The following is a 12512-nucleotide window of genomic DNA, read 5'->3' as shown; positions in this document are numbered from 1 at the left end:
TCCTTCCCCAGCCACTACACCAACAGCAATAACCCTTCCTATTAAAAAGGATTATCAGACTTAGAAATTCTTAAAGAAGTCCTGGCAAAACAGAAGTTATTTCCAGTCATTTCTCCCATCACAGCAGAAGCTCTGTGAAATCCTGTGCACAATGACAATGACCTCATCCTAAGCAATCCATCATTTGTGGGGTACAGACAAGGTGCTCTGCCATGACAGGACTCCTCTGGTAGGACACCAGCCCATAATTCCAAAGGTTTAAGTACAACAGCACCACAGAAGCACAACCCCATGGCTGTTTCTACTGAACAGGATCCACTCCTCAGTTGAAGCTGTTTGCAACAATTTTATATTAAAAATATACTTTTACTGGGACTCCTAGAGAATGTTCAGTATTTCTGTATTTCAGTGCAATATTTACTGCATTTGCTGGCTTGCAGAGCAGATTTGTGCAGTCCCAGACGTTCAGGGTTATTTTTTTCAGGTTTTCCAATACCCACATTAACTCTGCTAGCCCAGCACATGTATTTATAAGCTTTTGGTACATAAAATGCTGTTCTTTTTCTCTCTGAAGACTTCCAAAGGAACACTTCCTGAATCAGCAGGATTTTTTATTCACATGCATTAAATTGGTCTCTTCTGGCTCTGAAGTTCCACTTTGACTTTGAGCCTGACCACTAAATAAAGACCACTATTAATTTCTGCTTTTTGACAAACACTGACATTATGAACTGATTATATATTTTCCACTGCAAGTCACATGCTAAACCTAATTTCTCTTGGCTCCAACATAGGATTTAGTGATGGATTCAACCTCAATATCTGTGGCAGAGTCCTCAAAGAAAATGAATTGTCATATTAAACCAAGTAAGAAATGTGCAAAGGAAGAAGATATTTCAGAGAATTAAAACCAAACTAATCAACAACACCCTTGAGGTCAGGATCACTTAAATTTTAAAAGGGCAACAGTACAATAAAGGAAAAAAAATTCTTTCCCCCCAATGCTTAAAATATGTTGCTATCTCAGATAATGTAACAGTTGTAAATATGAAGCAATAAAATAACAATACCCAAGTGATGAATAAATTCAATGTACCTGGTTTCTTCCTCTGCGTTTGCCATAATTCCTTCGCACAAGGGCTTTATAATTTTCATTTTTCTTGGTCAAATAATAATATAATACACAGTCAGGAACATTCTAAAGTGAAAAAAGCAGGAGAAAGTAGGGTTTACTCCTAATGAAAAGATTTGAGTTTTTAATTTCTCCAAACACTTAAAACTATTCAGCACCCAGACTAAAGTAAAAAAGCTTCTATTTATCATTATATTGGAAAGTTAGGGATCCCACCCTAAGTTCTATTTACATTAAAAAATGTCTTACCTTTCGTTCCAAGTAGGAAGCAATTAGACCAAAGTTCTTGGGATGTTGGACAAACCTTTAACAAATCAGAAATTATTTCAGTTTAACAACATAATCCACGATCAAACAAGCAAAACAATCTTGCAAACAATCTGTTCCATCAGCAAGCCCTTCATTTAGACAAGTGAAATTAGCCTAAAAAGCCCTGTTTTCAGATTGTGCAAATTTAGAATTGAGCACTTAAAATGATAAAATGAAATTCCTTACCTACACTTCTCATTTTAATCTTAGCACAGAACTAAAGTACTTTTGAGAAAATTTTGTATTTAAGGACTAAATGCATGTGAGCACACCCAGATGAAAAATAAGTCTAAAACTTTTGCAATATTCATGACAGCCAATTAAAAACATTTTCAAATATTATTGCACAAAGGCTTCAGCATTCTTGATTTAGCTTTATGGGGTTGGGCATTTAACTGTTATTCTGTCATTTCAATGTAATAAAAAGAAAAGATAAGAAAGGCCATTACTTTTCCTTAAAAATCTCCTTCTCATGGTCTGTCCAGACATTCATGAACTGCCTGTCTTTATAAACCTTCATGGGATCCTCCATGAGCCCATTCATGTTGATGAACTTCACCCTTCTCTGCTCTGCATCGAACATCATGGGAGGGATGACAGAGAGCTGGCGCATTTGCTTCTCATTATTCTGCAGAACAAAAGACAAAGTAAAGAACACCCAAAATGCTGCTACTGATGTTTACAGTTCTTGAATTACACAGCTCTTAAAGCTCCACATTCACAGGCAGCTTGGAAGTTTTTTTTGTACACAATTCTTGCAGAAGTTGTCACTAGTGCAATGACTGCTTCTGGGCAGCTAAAGGAAATAGTGTCACAGCTGGTGAAACACCAAAATGATGGAGGGTTTGAGAAGAGGAAGAGTTTTCACATGTTTGTTACAGCTGTAAGAAACTAGGTTGCAGCAAGCCTGCAATGAACAGCCACATGAGAAAAATCTAGGGCAGATACAATTAGAAAGCAAAACCGTCAAAAGAAAAGTGTTTGTAAGACCTGCTTCAAGCCACACTTCACACAGATTCTCTTAAAGAGAGAAGGGCTTTCTCTTCTCAATGAAACAAACTCTCTACAAGACACCTTGCACTGCCAGTGAAAGGAGATTTATTGGCTGTGCTTCTACAGCAAAGCACAGGCACCAGGCTCACCTCCTGCTCAGAGAGCCCATCGATGATTTCTGAAATCTCGTGCTCACTTCTGGCAATGGTTGCTGAAAGGCCAGCCCCTCTTTGGCCAACTCTGAAACGAGGGGAAAACAAGGAAAAAGGATAAAGTGGAGATTAGCTCTATCTGCAGGTTTTGTACACCATAACAATCTCCAAAATTCCTTATAATGCTGTTAGCAGTCTCTCAAATCAGCTAGGACTGGTCTTTCTTCAGGAGAGTCAGAGCACAAACTCTGTCATGTCCTGCTTGGCTTTACAGTGAGTTTGCAAAGCTCAGCAGAAAGGGCACAAGAAAAAGTGTTACCACCAATTCCACTGCAAAGTAGGTGCTTCAGATAAATGAATTTGCTTCTGCTGAGCATGAGAAATGTTCATCAGTGGCACAGAAATACCCCCTTAATTAGTACAACTGATACACCTTGAAAGAGAAATATTTTTTGTTTTTTTAAGGAAACCACACTAAATTTGCCTTTTATCAATTTGGTCAAGTTACTAATACAGTACTGAGATTTGTTACAACAAAAGAAAATTTTCCACTTTTGAATTGATGGGGAGAGCTGTAATTTGGAAGAATTTTTCAGCTTGTGATCTTTACCCTTAGGAACATCATAATAATATACTACAGCATGTGGGTCAAAAAGCATCTCAGAGGTAAAAATCACTACTAAATGGAGAGACAAAATACCTCAGAGATTTTACTGAATTCATCCATTTGCACAAAATCTGAGGAAAAACCCCTTCATATTTACAGTATTACTAATACTATTACTAATAATTACTAATACTATTACAGGGCAATAGTATTAGAGCACAGCTATAGACAGAGAGGCCATTATTTTACAGACTGTAAATATAATGTAAAGAGATGACCCTTCCCCAAGCAGTCTGCAATTACAGAGACATGAAATATTCTTGAAGTGAAATTTCCTATGCATGAGTGCTGTTCCCATTCTAACACTTTACTTTCTTCTTTTCTTGATTCCAAAAAATCTCGCAGCCTTCACAGTGTATTGCAAACTCTCTGCTTTCCCCATGTTTTATGACAAAAAGGTGATGTAGACAGATGGTTACAAGAGATGAGATTAAATCTTTATGGGGTTTGAACTCTCCAAGGTGTATTGAAATGATTTCAAACATCAGATAAACAGATTTCAACACAACTGAATCAAACTTGACCTAATTCTAATTTAAATCCTATCTCTAATTCTAAATTTAAAACCTACAGCACTGCAAGGTGAACTCTCAAGTGAAGTGCATTTCATTCCTTTTAAGATTCCTTGTAGTTTCCATCTAACAAATGTCTGATAGATTAAAATTAAATAATAGGTTCTTAATTGTCGCACCTTGAATATTTTAAAATGCAAAACTGTCTGGAATAAAATTTCCTGGCAAGTACAATAAAAGATCAGTCAAACTGTTAATTAAGAAGATAAATGGTTTTTAAGTGTGGAGGCTAATGAATACAGGGATTATGAAACAGAGGAGTAACACAGACAGTGATAGAAAAATACCAGCGTAAATTAGGGTGTGTGCCCAAAATGAACAGGCTCATGGGAAGCTGATGCTCCAGCTGCCTTCAGAACTCCACAAACCCCTCTTTGAGCAGCTTAACTCTCCTCATCTCACTGACACCACAAGCTAAGCAGTCTCTGCTAATTGGCCCTTTTCCTGTGTTCCTTTTAGAAAATATGGGTTTGACAGCAGATCTGAAAAGGGACATGGGAGAGGAACCCTGTGGCCATCACCACAGCCTGAGAGACACCAAGGGATGAGGCTGGCACTGCTGCCACACTGCAGGGGAGGGACAGCAAAGGGGACATTTGTGACAGTGGACAGATAAAGTCCTGGAGATCCTCAGGATGGGAAGTGAAACTTGAGCTCAGTGCCATGGAAACACAGTGAACAAAGGGAAGAACATTCCACTTTATACACTGTGACACACTAATATTCTTTTTAAAGGAATAAAGTTATGAACATAAAGCTTAATCATTAAAATTAACTAATTTTATTATAAATCATTTTATAATAAAAGACTGAAGAGATACTTTGGAGGAATGTTTCAAATCTCCAGTAATACCTTTGGAATCTTTCTTGCTGTTCTCTCTGCTTCCTGATTTCTGGGAATTGTTTCTCATAGTACTCCCGTGTTTTGCTCTCCTTGGCTTTCCTGCGTGGATTGTTTTCTATCCTGTCCACTTTCTTCTCCCATGCCTCCATCAGCTGATCATAACGTTGACAGATTTTCTGTTCCTGTTAAATTCCAAAACAAACCTTGAACTAAGCAAAATACACCAAGTGATCAGTACATGCCACATGGGCAGGCTCCTGGAATGCACAGATATTTCTTGCTCCAGTCCTTGCCATGCTGAAGATGATTTATACCAAATTTCCAGCACAGAGAAGGTGAGGAAGTGGATACAAAAATGGAGATTTTTAATATTATACATTATTTCTTTGTTTTACACATCTTAGTGGTATTTGGTAATTGTCATTACTGCCTTCCAGAAATATTCCACACTTGTTTTAGCTGAAGTCTTATTTTTCTAATTAATATATTTGCAAATGTAAAACACGGTTCCAGACAGAAAACCAGCCACATGCTCCTTTTAGAAAACCATGGTGCTCTTACCCGTTGTTTTCTTGCATGGTTCCTTCTTTTAAAGAATAGGATCAGCTTTTTCCTCATCACCTGGTTTCTGGAAAACAAAATTAGGGGAAAAAAAGTGAACTATATAAAAATCAAGCACTTCAAAACTACTCAACAAAACCCATCTCAATTCCAGATGTCAGATCTTTATTATGAATAACAGTTTCAGGGTAAAAAATAGGGAAAATTCCCAATGAAGTTAAGATACCTAAATCCCCTAATACTCTATTATTTCAGAGAGGAGATTCTTGCAGATGGCTGGAATAAGCAATTGAGACACAAAAGGTTCCAATTTCAAGGCAGGTGCTTTCCTTAACCACAAGAGAGATAATATATTAAAATGAAGAAAAATTGGTTTAAGCTATTATGCTTTTATGGGGGAAAAGCCTTTGCAATTCAGCCCTAAAGCTAAGTTTTCCAATACATTACTCAAGAAATAAGTACTTTGGAAGTGCTATACAAATCTATTTGATAGAGTGGAGCAAGAATTACTTTTTTTAAGAGAAGTTTTTAAAGGACAGCCAACTCAATGTTTATTACATATTTTTTTCTTTAAATGAAGATGGAAAGCCAGGACTTCCCTCTGCCTTCAGCACATATAATGCAGATCTTGCAGAAATGTTTTACAACAGAGAAATCAGAAAGTCACAAGGACTGGAAGCTTTGAGTTTTGGTTTAAACTCACACATCCTATAGCAATGAAAAATGTCAGGGAATGTTCAAGTCCAGATCCCCAGATGGGACAATGAGAGGGAATTAAAGCACTCACGTTTTGATGTTTTCATGGTAGACCTTGGTGTCTGAGGGTTGGTTGTAAAGTGGCTGCAATTCAGGATGAGAAAGGAACACTTAGCACTTGGCAATGCATGGAACTATAAATGCGTATGCACCACATTTAACAATATTTTAGTATTCTGAGAACAGTGCACTCAATCTGAGATGCAGCAGAGCTGAAGGGACTACAAGATATTCAGCACAAAGCATAAATTTCATTACTTAAAATTGGATTATAACTACTTCTGTATATAATAGTACTTCATTTCTTCATACTTCAAAATGTTCTCTCAAATAGATTAAAATCTACTTTAAAAATCACACTTACATGGCCAATGAACTCATTCAAGCCCCAACTCACCAGTGCATTCAGACACACATTTCTTCTACACATACAGAACTACAGCTGTTCAGCACAACAGAATTAGAGCAACTGGCAACACAGAAAATAGCACAAAAGAAAAAAAAAAAAACCTGAATTTCACAACTTACCAATTCAACTTTTGGACCAAGACCTTCAAAAATCTTGTGAGCTTCTTCTGCTTTTTTCTGCAAATAAGATTTTTTTGGTATAGTCTGAGTAAATCCACTGAAGTTCATGTCAAATGTGGATCTGAACTCTATGTTCTCTGCTAAACCCCTGCCTGAACACATGAGATCCTTCTTAACCTACTTCTGCAATGTTGCCTCAGCAAATAAAGAAACCTGTACCAGAATTGTTTAGTAGTGACTCTGATCTCCCAGTCTGGAAGCTGATAGAGCATAAAAGCAGAAACTGACCTCTGCAATTCAAAAAATCTGTACATTTCATATTACAGCAAGTAATTATAAAAAGGAAGAAAGGTATCCAGTAAAATAAAGTATAATTAGCTTTGAAAAATGGAATTAAGAGACTAAAATTCTCCAATTGCCAAATCAGGGAGTGTGAATCCATGAGTACATAAACACACAAAGTGTGTCAAAGGTCCTTCATTCACACCAAGTGAAAACCACAAAATAATTCTGACCCCTCCTTTCATGCTTGAATGCTTGGGACACAGTTGTACTGTACAAAATCTAGCATTGTTTTGAAGGGGGTTTTTAATTCCTCAAAAACACCCAACCTATTGTAATAGAAGTTAGCTGTTCCTCTAAACTACAGATCAAAATTGGGAAATTAAACAAACATATACCACTCTCACAGAAGATCACAATACTTTCAAAACCCCCAGATATCTGACTCCCTAATCTCAAACTACCATGGGAAAAAAAGGCAGGAAGCATTTTTGCTGTTACTGTTGGCAATATTACTGAGCTCCTGAACTTTTCTCACCACTTAAACAACACAAGCTCATAATTCACCCATATATTACTACTTAAGATTTGGATAAATGAACAGATATGAAGTGCCAGAAGTCAGAGTTTATAAAGAAGGCACAAAATCCTACAACATATGCAGTTTTTTCTCTTCAGCTCATTTAAAAGTAGAGTCTTCAGCCAAGTTTGTCAGCTCATGTGAGGAACAGGGAATTCAAGATGAATTTCTGAGGCACTTTTCATATCACACACTTAAGAGGATATATATGTGTGTTTATATATATCTATAATTCATGCATCTCAGCACAAGGATGAGACCCAAGGAAGACCGAAGGAAGATTCCCATGCTCGAGAATAAAAATGTCATTAAAATATCTTTCATTTAAAGAAGCAAACGAATAGCAAAAGAGGGGTGGGCAAATCAGTAAAACAGAAAAATTTGCTCCATGGAAGTAAATGAAGACCTAATGAATGTGAGCACAGAGGCAGAGGGAGGCCCTGGGTGAGGTGCAGAGGACTCACCCGATTCTCATCGTAAATGATCTGGACGATGCTGCGGTGCTTCTGCTCCACGGGAGGAGGGGACACCGGCCGCTCTGGCTCCGGAGGCTTAGCAGCTTCTTCTTCAAGTTGTTGCTAAGAGACCAAAGAAAGAAAATCAGCCATCCATGTTCCCCCCACCAGTAATTAGTCACCAGAGATAAAACACGCAGCTGATCAGTCAGCACTGCCTCTTATTTCGTTTTGCACTGACAAGGAATGAATGAAATGGTTTTAATGCCCTCAGGGACAATAATAAGACTATTTTTTGTACTATTGGTAACTCAAATTACCTGTGCACAAGACTCACCTGCCTTGAATAAGACTTATTTCAGCTTGACAGTTAAAGCCACTGTCACTTTGTAATTTATCATTATTTAACTTTAAACAAAAGTATCAACTTTGGAGAACAGTTACATCAGAGCCACCTTCTCACAGTGGAAATAAACCACAGAGCTGCCTTTCTGCACTGTAGATGTTCAAGTGTCACCATAACTGCTGTCTTATGGCTTCAAAAGGTACAAAAGTCCTTCTAACACACCACAGAGAACATCATTCTAAAGGTACTTCACAGCAAAAATAAACCACACCACATGCATTAAAGTTCCAAGACAGTTACAATACCAAACAAGCAAAGAAAAAAATACCAAAAGCAAAAAACCCGCTGTGTAGTCCTTTCCTAGCTAACTACTACCTTTCCTACTAAATCTACTGCTGTGATTTACTTTCACATCACATAAATCTGGTTCAGTGACATCTTCATTTTTAAAATATCCTTTACCTGTGCCTGCCACAAATATACAGCAAAGAACTTCTGACACCAGGGATCCATCCTGGCTAGAATGTGCTACATTGCTGTGCAAGAATTCCCTCAAATTTTAGCAGAATGCCCTAAGATCTGGGCTAAATTATTTCAATATCAACTTTGTAGGTTTTTTTAAAGTCAAATCACAGACAAATGTGCAGAGATGACCCTTCAAAGATGAGTTACACAGTACTTGCTGATTTTGCGGAAAAGTACACAGAGAGATAAGCATCATTACCACACAAACAGGTACTCAGTGACATCCTTTTTTGTTTTTCTGCTAGAGGTCACTTTACAGCTCATTAAAATTCAGACGTAATTAAACACTTCCAGACCATAAATTGTCTGTTTGTTATCCTGGACCTACAAGTTAACAAATTCTACAGTGTAACTCTCATTTCCTCCAGAGTTCCAACTAGAAGAGTAAAGCTGGCACTTTTTCTATCTGGATCTTTGAAAGTCACAAAAGGAAAAGGAAACAAGGACTTTGTTTTTGTCAATGACTAACAGATGCCTCGATTGAAGGGTGGGTTTACTTGGCCACAACAGCTACTGGGAAAGCAACAACTTCTGCCAGCAAACACTTCCTTTGCTTCCAGTGGCTGAAGTGCAGATCTCTGATGCAAAGCATGGCCAGGGCCATACAAAAACAAAGTGATATTTCCTTCTTTATTTCTCTGCTCTCTGTGTTTGCACCTCTCCTACTGCACTTTCCCCCAAGGCTGGCCTTAGCTCCAGATGTGAGGATCTCTTGCCCTTGGGAAAGCAGATGATCCAGGGGCTTTTGTACAAGCTCTGGTTTTGGAGATGCATGCAAGGGATTCTCCCCTTGCACAGACTGCAAAAGAAGAAAGATGATCCTCCCCTCAGCCAGCAGGCTGCTCTGAAGCTGAAATTACAGTCACAGTGCCCTTGTTTCACAGCAGTTTCAAATATAAACCCATCTACCGCTGCTCTTCCTACATGGCTTTCTCCTGCTTTCAAAAATGTTTAAAACTACATGACATCCAACTTATTTAAAACAAAATCACACACAAAACCCTTCCTTTTCAACTTCTTCATCTGATTCATGTAACCAAAAATTTGCCATCACCAAATAAGGTTTTTCCACACCTCCTTCACTGGTGGAAAACAAGAGCAGTGCCTGCTGTGCTTACTTGCTTTTTCTTCAGTTTCAGGATCTGCTGCTCCACTTTTGCGATTTCGCGATCTACGCGATCCATGCTCTGGATCAATTCTTCCTTTGACAGCTTGGAAGGTGAAGCATTTTGGTCCTCCCCACAAGGCTGACCAGAAATTGGAGAAGATGGTCCCTCATGCTTTCCTCCAAAAGCTGGGTCCTTCCATGGGGACAGGAGATGAGGGGAGATAGAGAGGAAATCAGTCATAACTTGGGAATGAATACCCAGTAACCAAACACCCAGGAATTAACAACAATTTTCAGTTATCTATATCTCTGTTGAGAGGTCAATTAAAGTTTTCATAATACTCTAAATCTTTTATGATACTGTAATTTCAAAGTTTTTTTTTTTTTAAACACCATACTGCAATATTTACCTTGAAAGCAAAATAAGACCTTCCTTTAAAAATAGATCTTCATAAATGTAAACAGTAACTTTGATTTTTAAAGGGAGGGTTACTTGAGATCCACTCCTCAATATTCTGCACCTATACTGAGGAGGATATTCTTGAAGATAATCATGACCAGCCTGATAAAGCACATCTGGAGTTAGTTGTGGTTATAAATGTGAAGTTCTCTTGAATTTAGCTCTAATATTCAATATCTAAGATAGAAAATACCCACCCCAAACTAGATTGTCCTAGATTTAGCCAAAATGAGACAGTGACAAGTATAATTAGTGTTATGTAAATAAGCAGATTCATTTCAAATGCTTAGAAGGGAAAAGGGGGTGGAAGGAAGTACTTTGACTATTCAGTCCCGATGTTAATTACAGGAAAAAATGGACTTGCATGGATTTGCCAGCAGCTTTCAGCTGAAAAGCAGAAATATTTCATGCACTATGCTACAATCATTTTACAACTGAGGTTTGAGTGACTTAAGAGAGTAGTGGCAACTCAGAATTCCAGTCTATTTACTGTGTTTGAGTCAGACTGAGGCAGAGAGTAACACTGACTCATGATCACAGCTTCTGATAATGTGTAAAAGTAAATTTTTGGGATTAAAGAAAAAACCTAAACAAACAAAAAAATTACCTAACAGGAAAAATCCAATTAGCAACACAGAAAGTTAGACCTTCAGCACTGTACCAGCAAATGGCTTTACCTTCTTAATATCTGCAGACCTCAACCCTTCCTGCAGAGGATGCACTAAAGGCAAGACAGTGGCTGCACTGACACGCTGGAAATGGGAATCAGACACTTGCTCAAGACGTGGTCGCTTAGACTCCAGAGAATCATGATCAGTCTGAGATGGACCTGGATGGAACTGCTGTTCATAACCAGTTCTCCTTTCCTGAGGCCTAAACAGAAGAGATTAACTGTTAAAATACACATTTTTGATATGAGAAGAATCTTCAATGCTTTTTAATTTTAAAGGAGATGTCATTTGGTAAAGCTCCTTCTAAACAGTAAAGCAGATAAATGTTTTTAAATATGACTTCAAAAATACAACAGTTAAAATCCATTGGAAAAGAGGAAGTGAACTTGAATCTCAAATTGAAGGCACTCCTATCATTACACAACCTTAAAGAAACTCAGCTCTGCTACAAGGATATTGTTCAAATCAAAGATCTGATTCAAATTATAAACCCACCAAAAATCCATGAGAAAAACACAGTACTATATTTCACTGAAGATGGCCACAACAGCTCCATTATTGAATTTTTGCAGCCAAATAATTTTTAAATATACACAGAACACTTGAGATGAGCCATGAGTCTGTTTGGAACTTGATCTCTACTAAAATGCTACTCTGTGACAGAAGCAGTCATTGATTCAATCCATGAGTCATTTAAAGACTCCTCCTTCTCAGAAAAATGCTCAACAGTTATCACTTGGTGCTCCCAGTGCAGTGCACAGGATGCCCATAAAAGACCCTCACATGCTTCAACATCTTCCTATGAAGTGCCACTGAAGAGATGACAGCAGCAGTTTCCTGCAGTTTGCCAGAACTACCATACTGCTATAAACTCAATTTTGAGAACTCTAAAAGCTGCTGTGATTCTCAGCACTAAAACAGAGCCTTACTGACATTTTGCTGACATGAGATGAAGGCAATATGGGAGCCCCAGATTTCACTATCATCAAGTTATTTCTGGGAATATCCTAATGAGATTTTAAGCCAGACCAGTATTTACATAACATTCATCATGGGTATTTGTTCAGAACCAGATCAGTCAGTTACAGCCAAAATAAACCTCCAGCAGTAATCCTGCATATAAAGTTGCTCCAAGCAGATATACTCACTAAGAGTCCAAGGCAAAAGAAGGTTTGTAAAAGCAGTAAGTGCAAGAAAAGAAGAGGTTGCTACAGGCCCTAACACTTACTTATGACTGTACACCAGCAGCCTACCACACGAAAGAATTGAGGGCATAAACCATATTTTAATCTCTTCCCTAAAGAGAAGCATGTTCCTGCTAATTTGCTACAATCCAGTTAATATTATTCTGATCTGCAGTGGGATTTTAATCTCTGAATTTGATGTTCAGAGAATATTCAGTGCTCTTCAAATGGATGCTTGACATTGGAAACCTTCTCGAACCTCCCAGCAGTACAGCAATGATGATGCACATTGATCATCCCTCAGCATCCCCCACGCACTGACCCGTTTCACTTGGGAAGGAAGATATTGGCAAAGTGAAAGTAAACTCTGATTCCCTGCTGCTGCCC

At 38.0% G+C, this 12512-nt stretch overlaps 1 protein-coding gene across 3 annotated transcripts in view; it reads right to left on the bottom strand.

The window, feature by feature from the left end:
• NCOR1 (nuclear receptor corepressor 1) overlaps positions 1-12512 on the bottom strand; it is a 55057-nt gene that overhangs the window by 28297 nt on the left and 14248 nt on the right. For all 3 annotated transcript variants that reach the window (XM_031059813.1, XM_014308390.2, XM_031059814.1), the window contains exons 4-14: positions 10948-11143; positions 9821-10003; positions 7841-7954; positions 6515-6571; positions 6018-6070; positions 5231-5297; positions 4679-4851; positions 2584-2674; positions 1891-2069; positions 1382-1436; positions 1097-1198 (exon numbers count right to left, since the gene is read on the bottom strand). In XM_031059813.1, the coding sequence (XP_030915673.1) occupies positions 1097-1198; positions 1382-1436; positions 1891-2069; positions 2584-2674; positions 4679-4851; positions 5231-5297; positions 6018-6070; positions 6515-6571; positions 7841-7954; positions 9821-10003; positions 10948-11143 (1270 nt within the window). The remainder of the gene's footprint in view (positions 1-1096; positions 1199-1381; positions 1437-1890; positions 2070-2583; positions 2675-4678; positions 4852-5230; positions 5298-6017; positions 6071-6514; positions 6572-7840; positions 7955-9820; positions 10004-10947; positions 11144-12512) is intronic.

Source organism: Geospiza fortis, unplaced genomic scaffold, assembly GCF_000277835.1.
Source record: "Geospiza fortis unplaced genomic scaffold, GeoFor_1.0 scaffold538, whole genome shotgun sequence".
Classification (NCBI taxonomy): Eukaryota; Metazoa; Chordata; class Aves; order Passeriformes; family Thraupidae; genus Geospiza; species Geospiza fortis.
The sequence above is the reverse complement of the archived record's forward strand: the minus strand, read 5'-3'. Positions and strand labels throughout refer to the sequence as shown.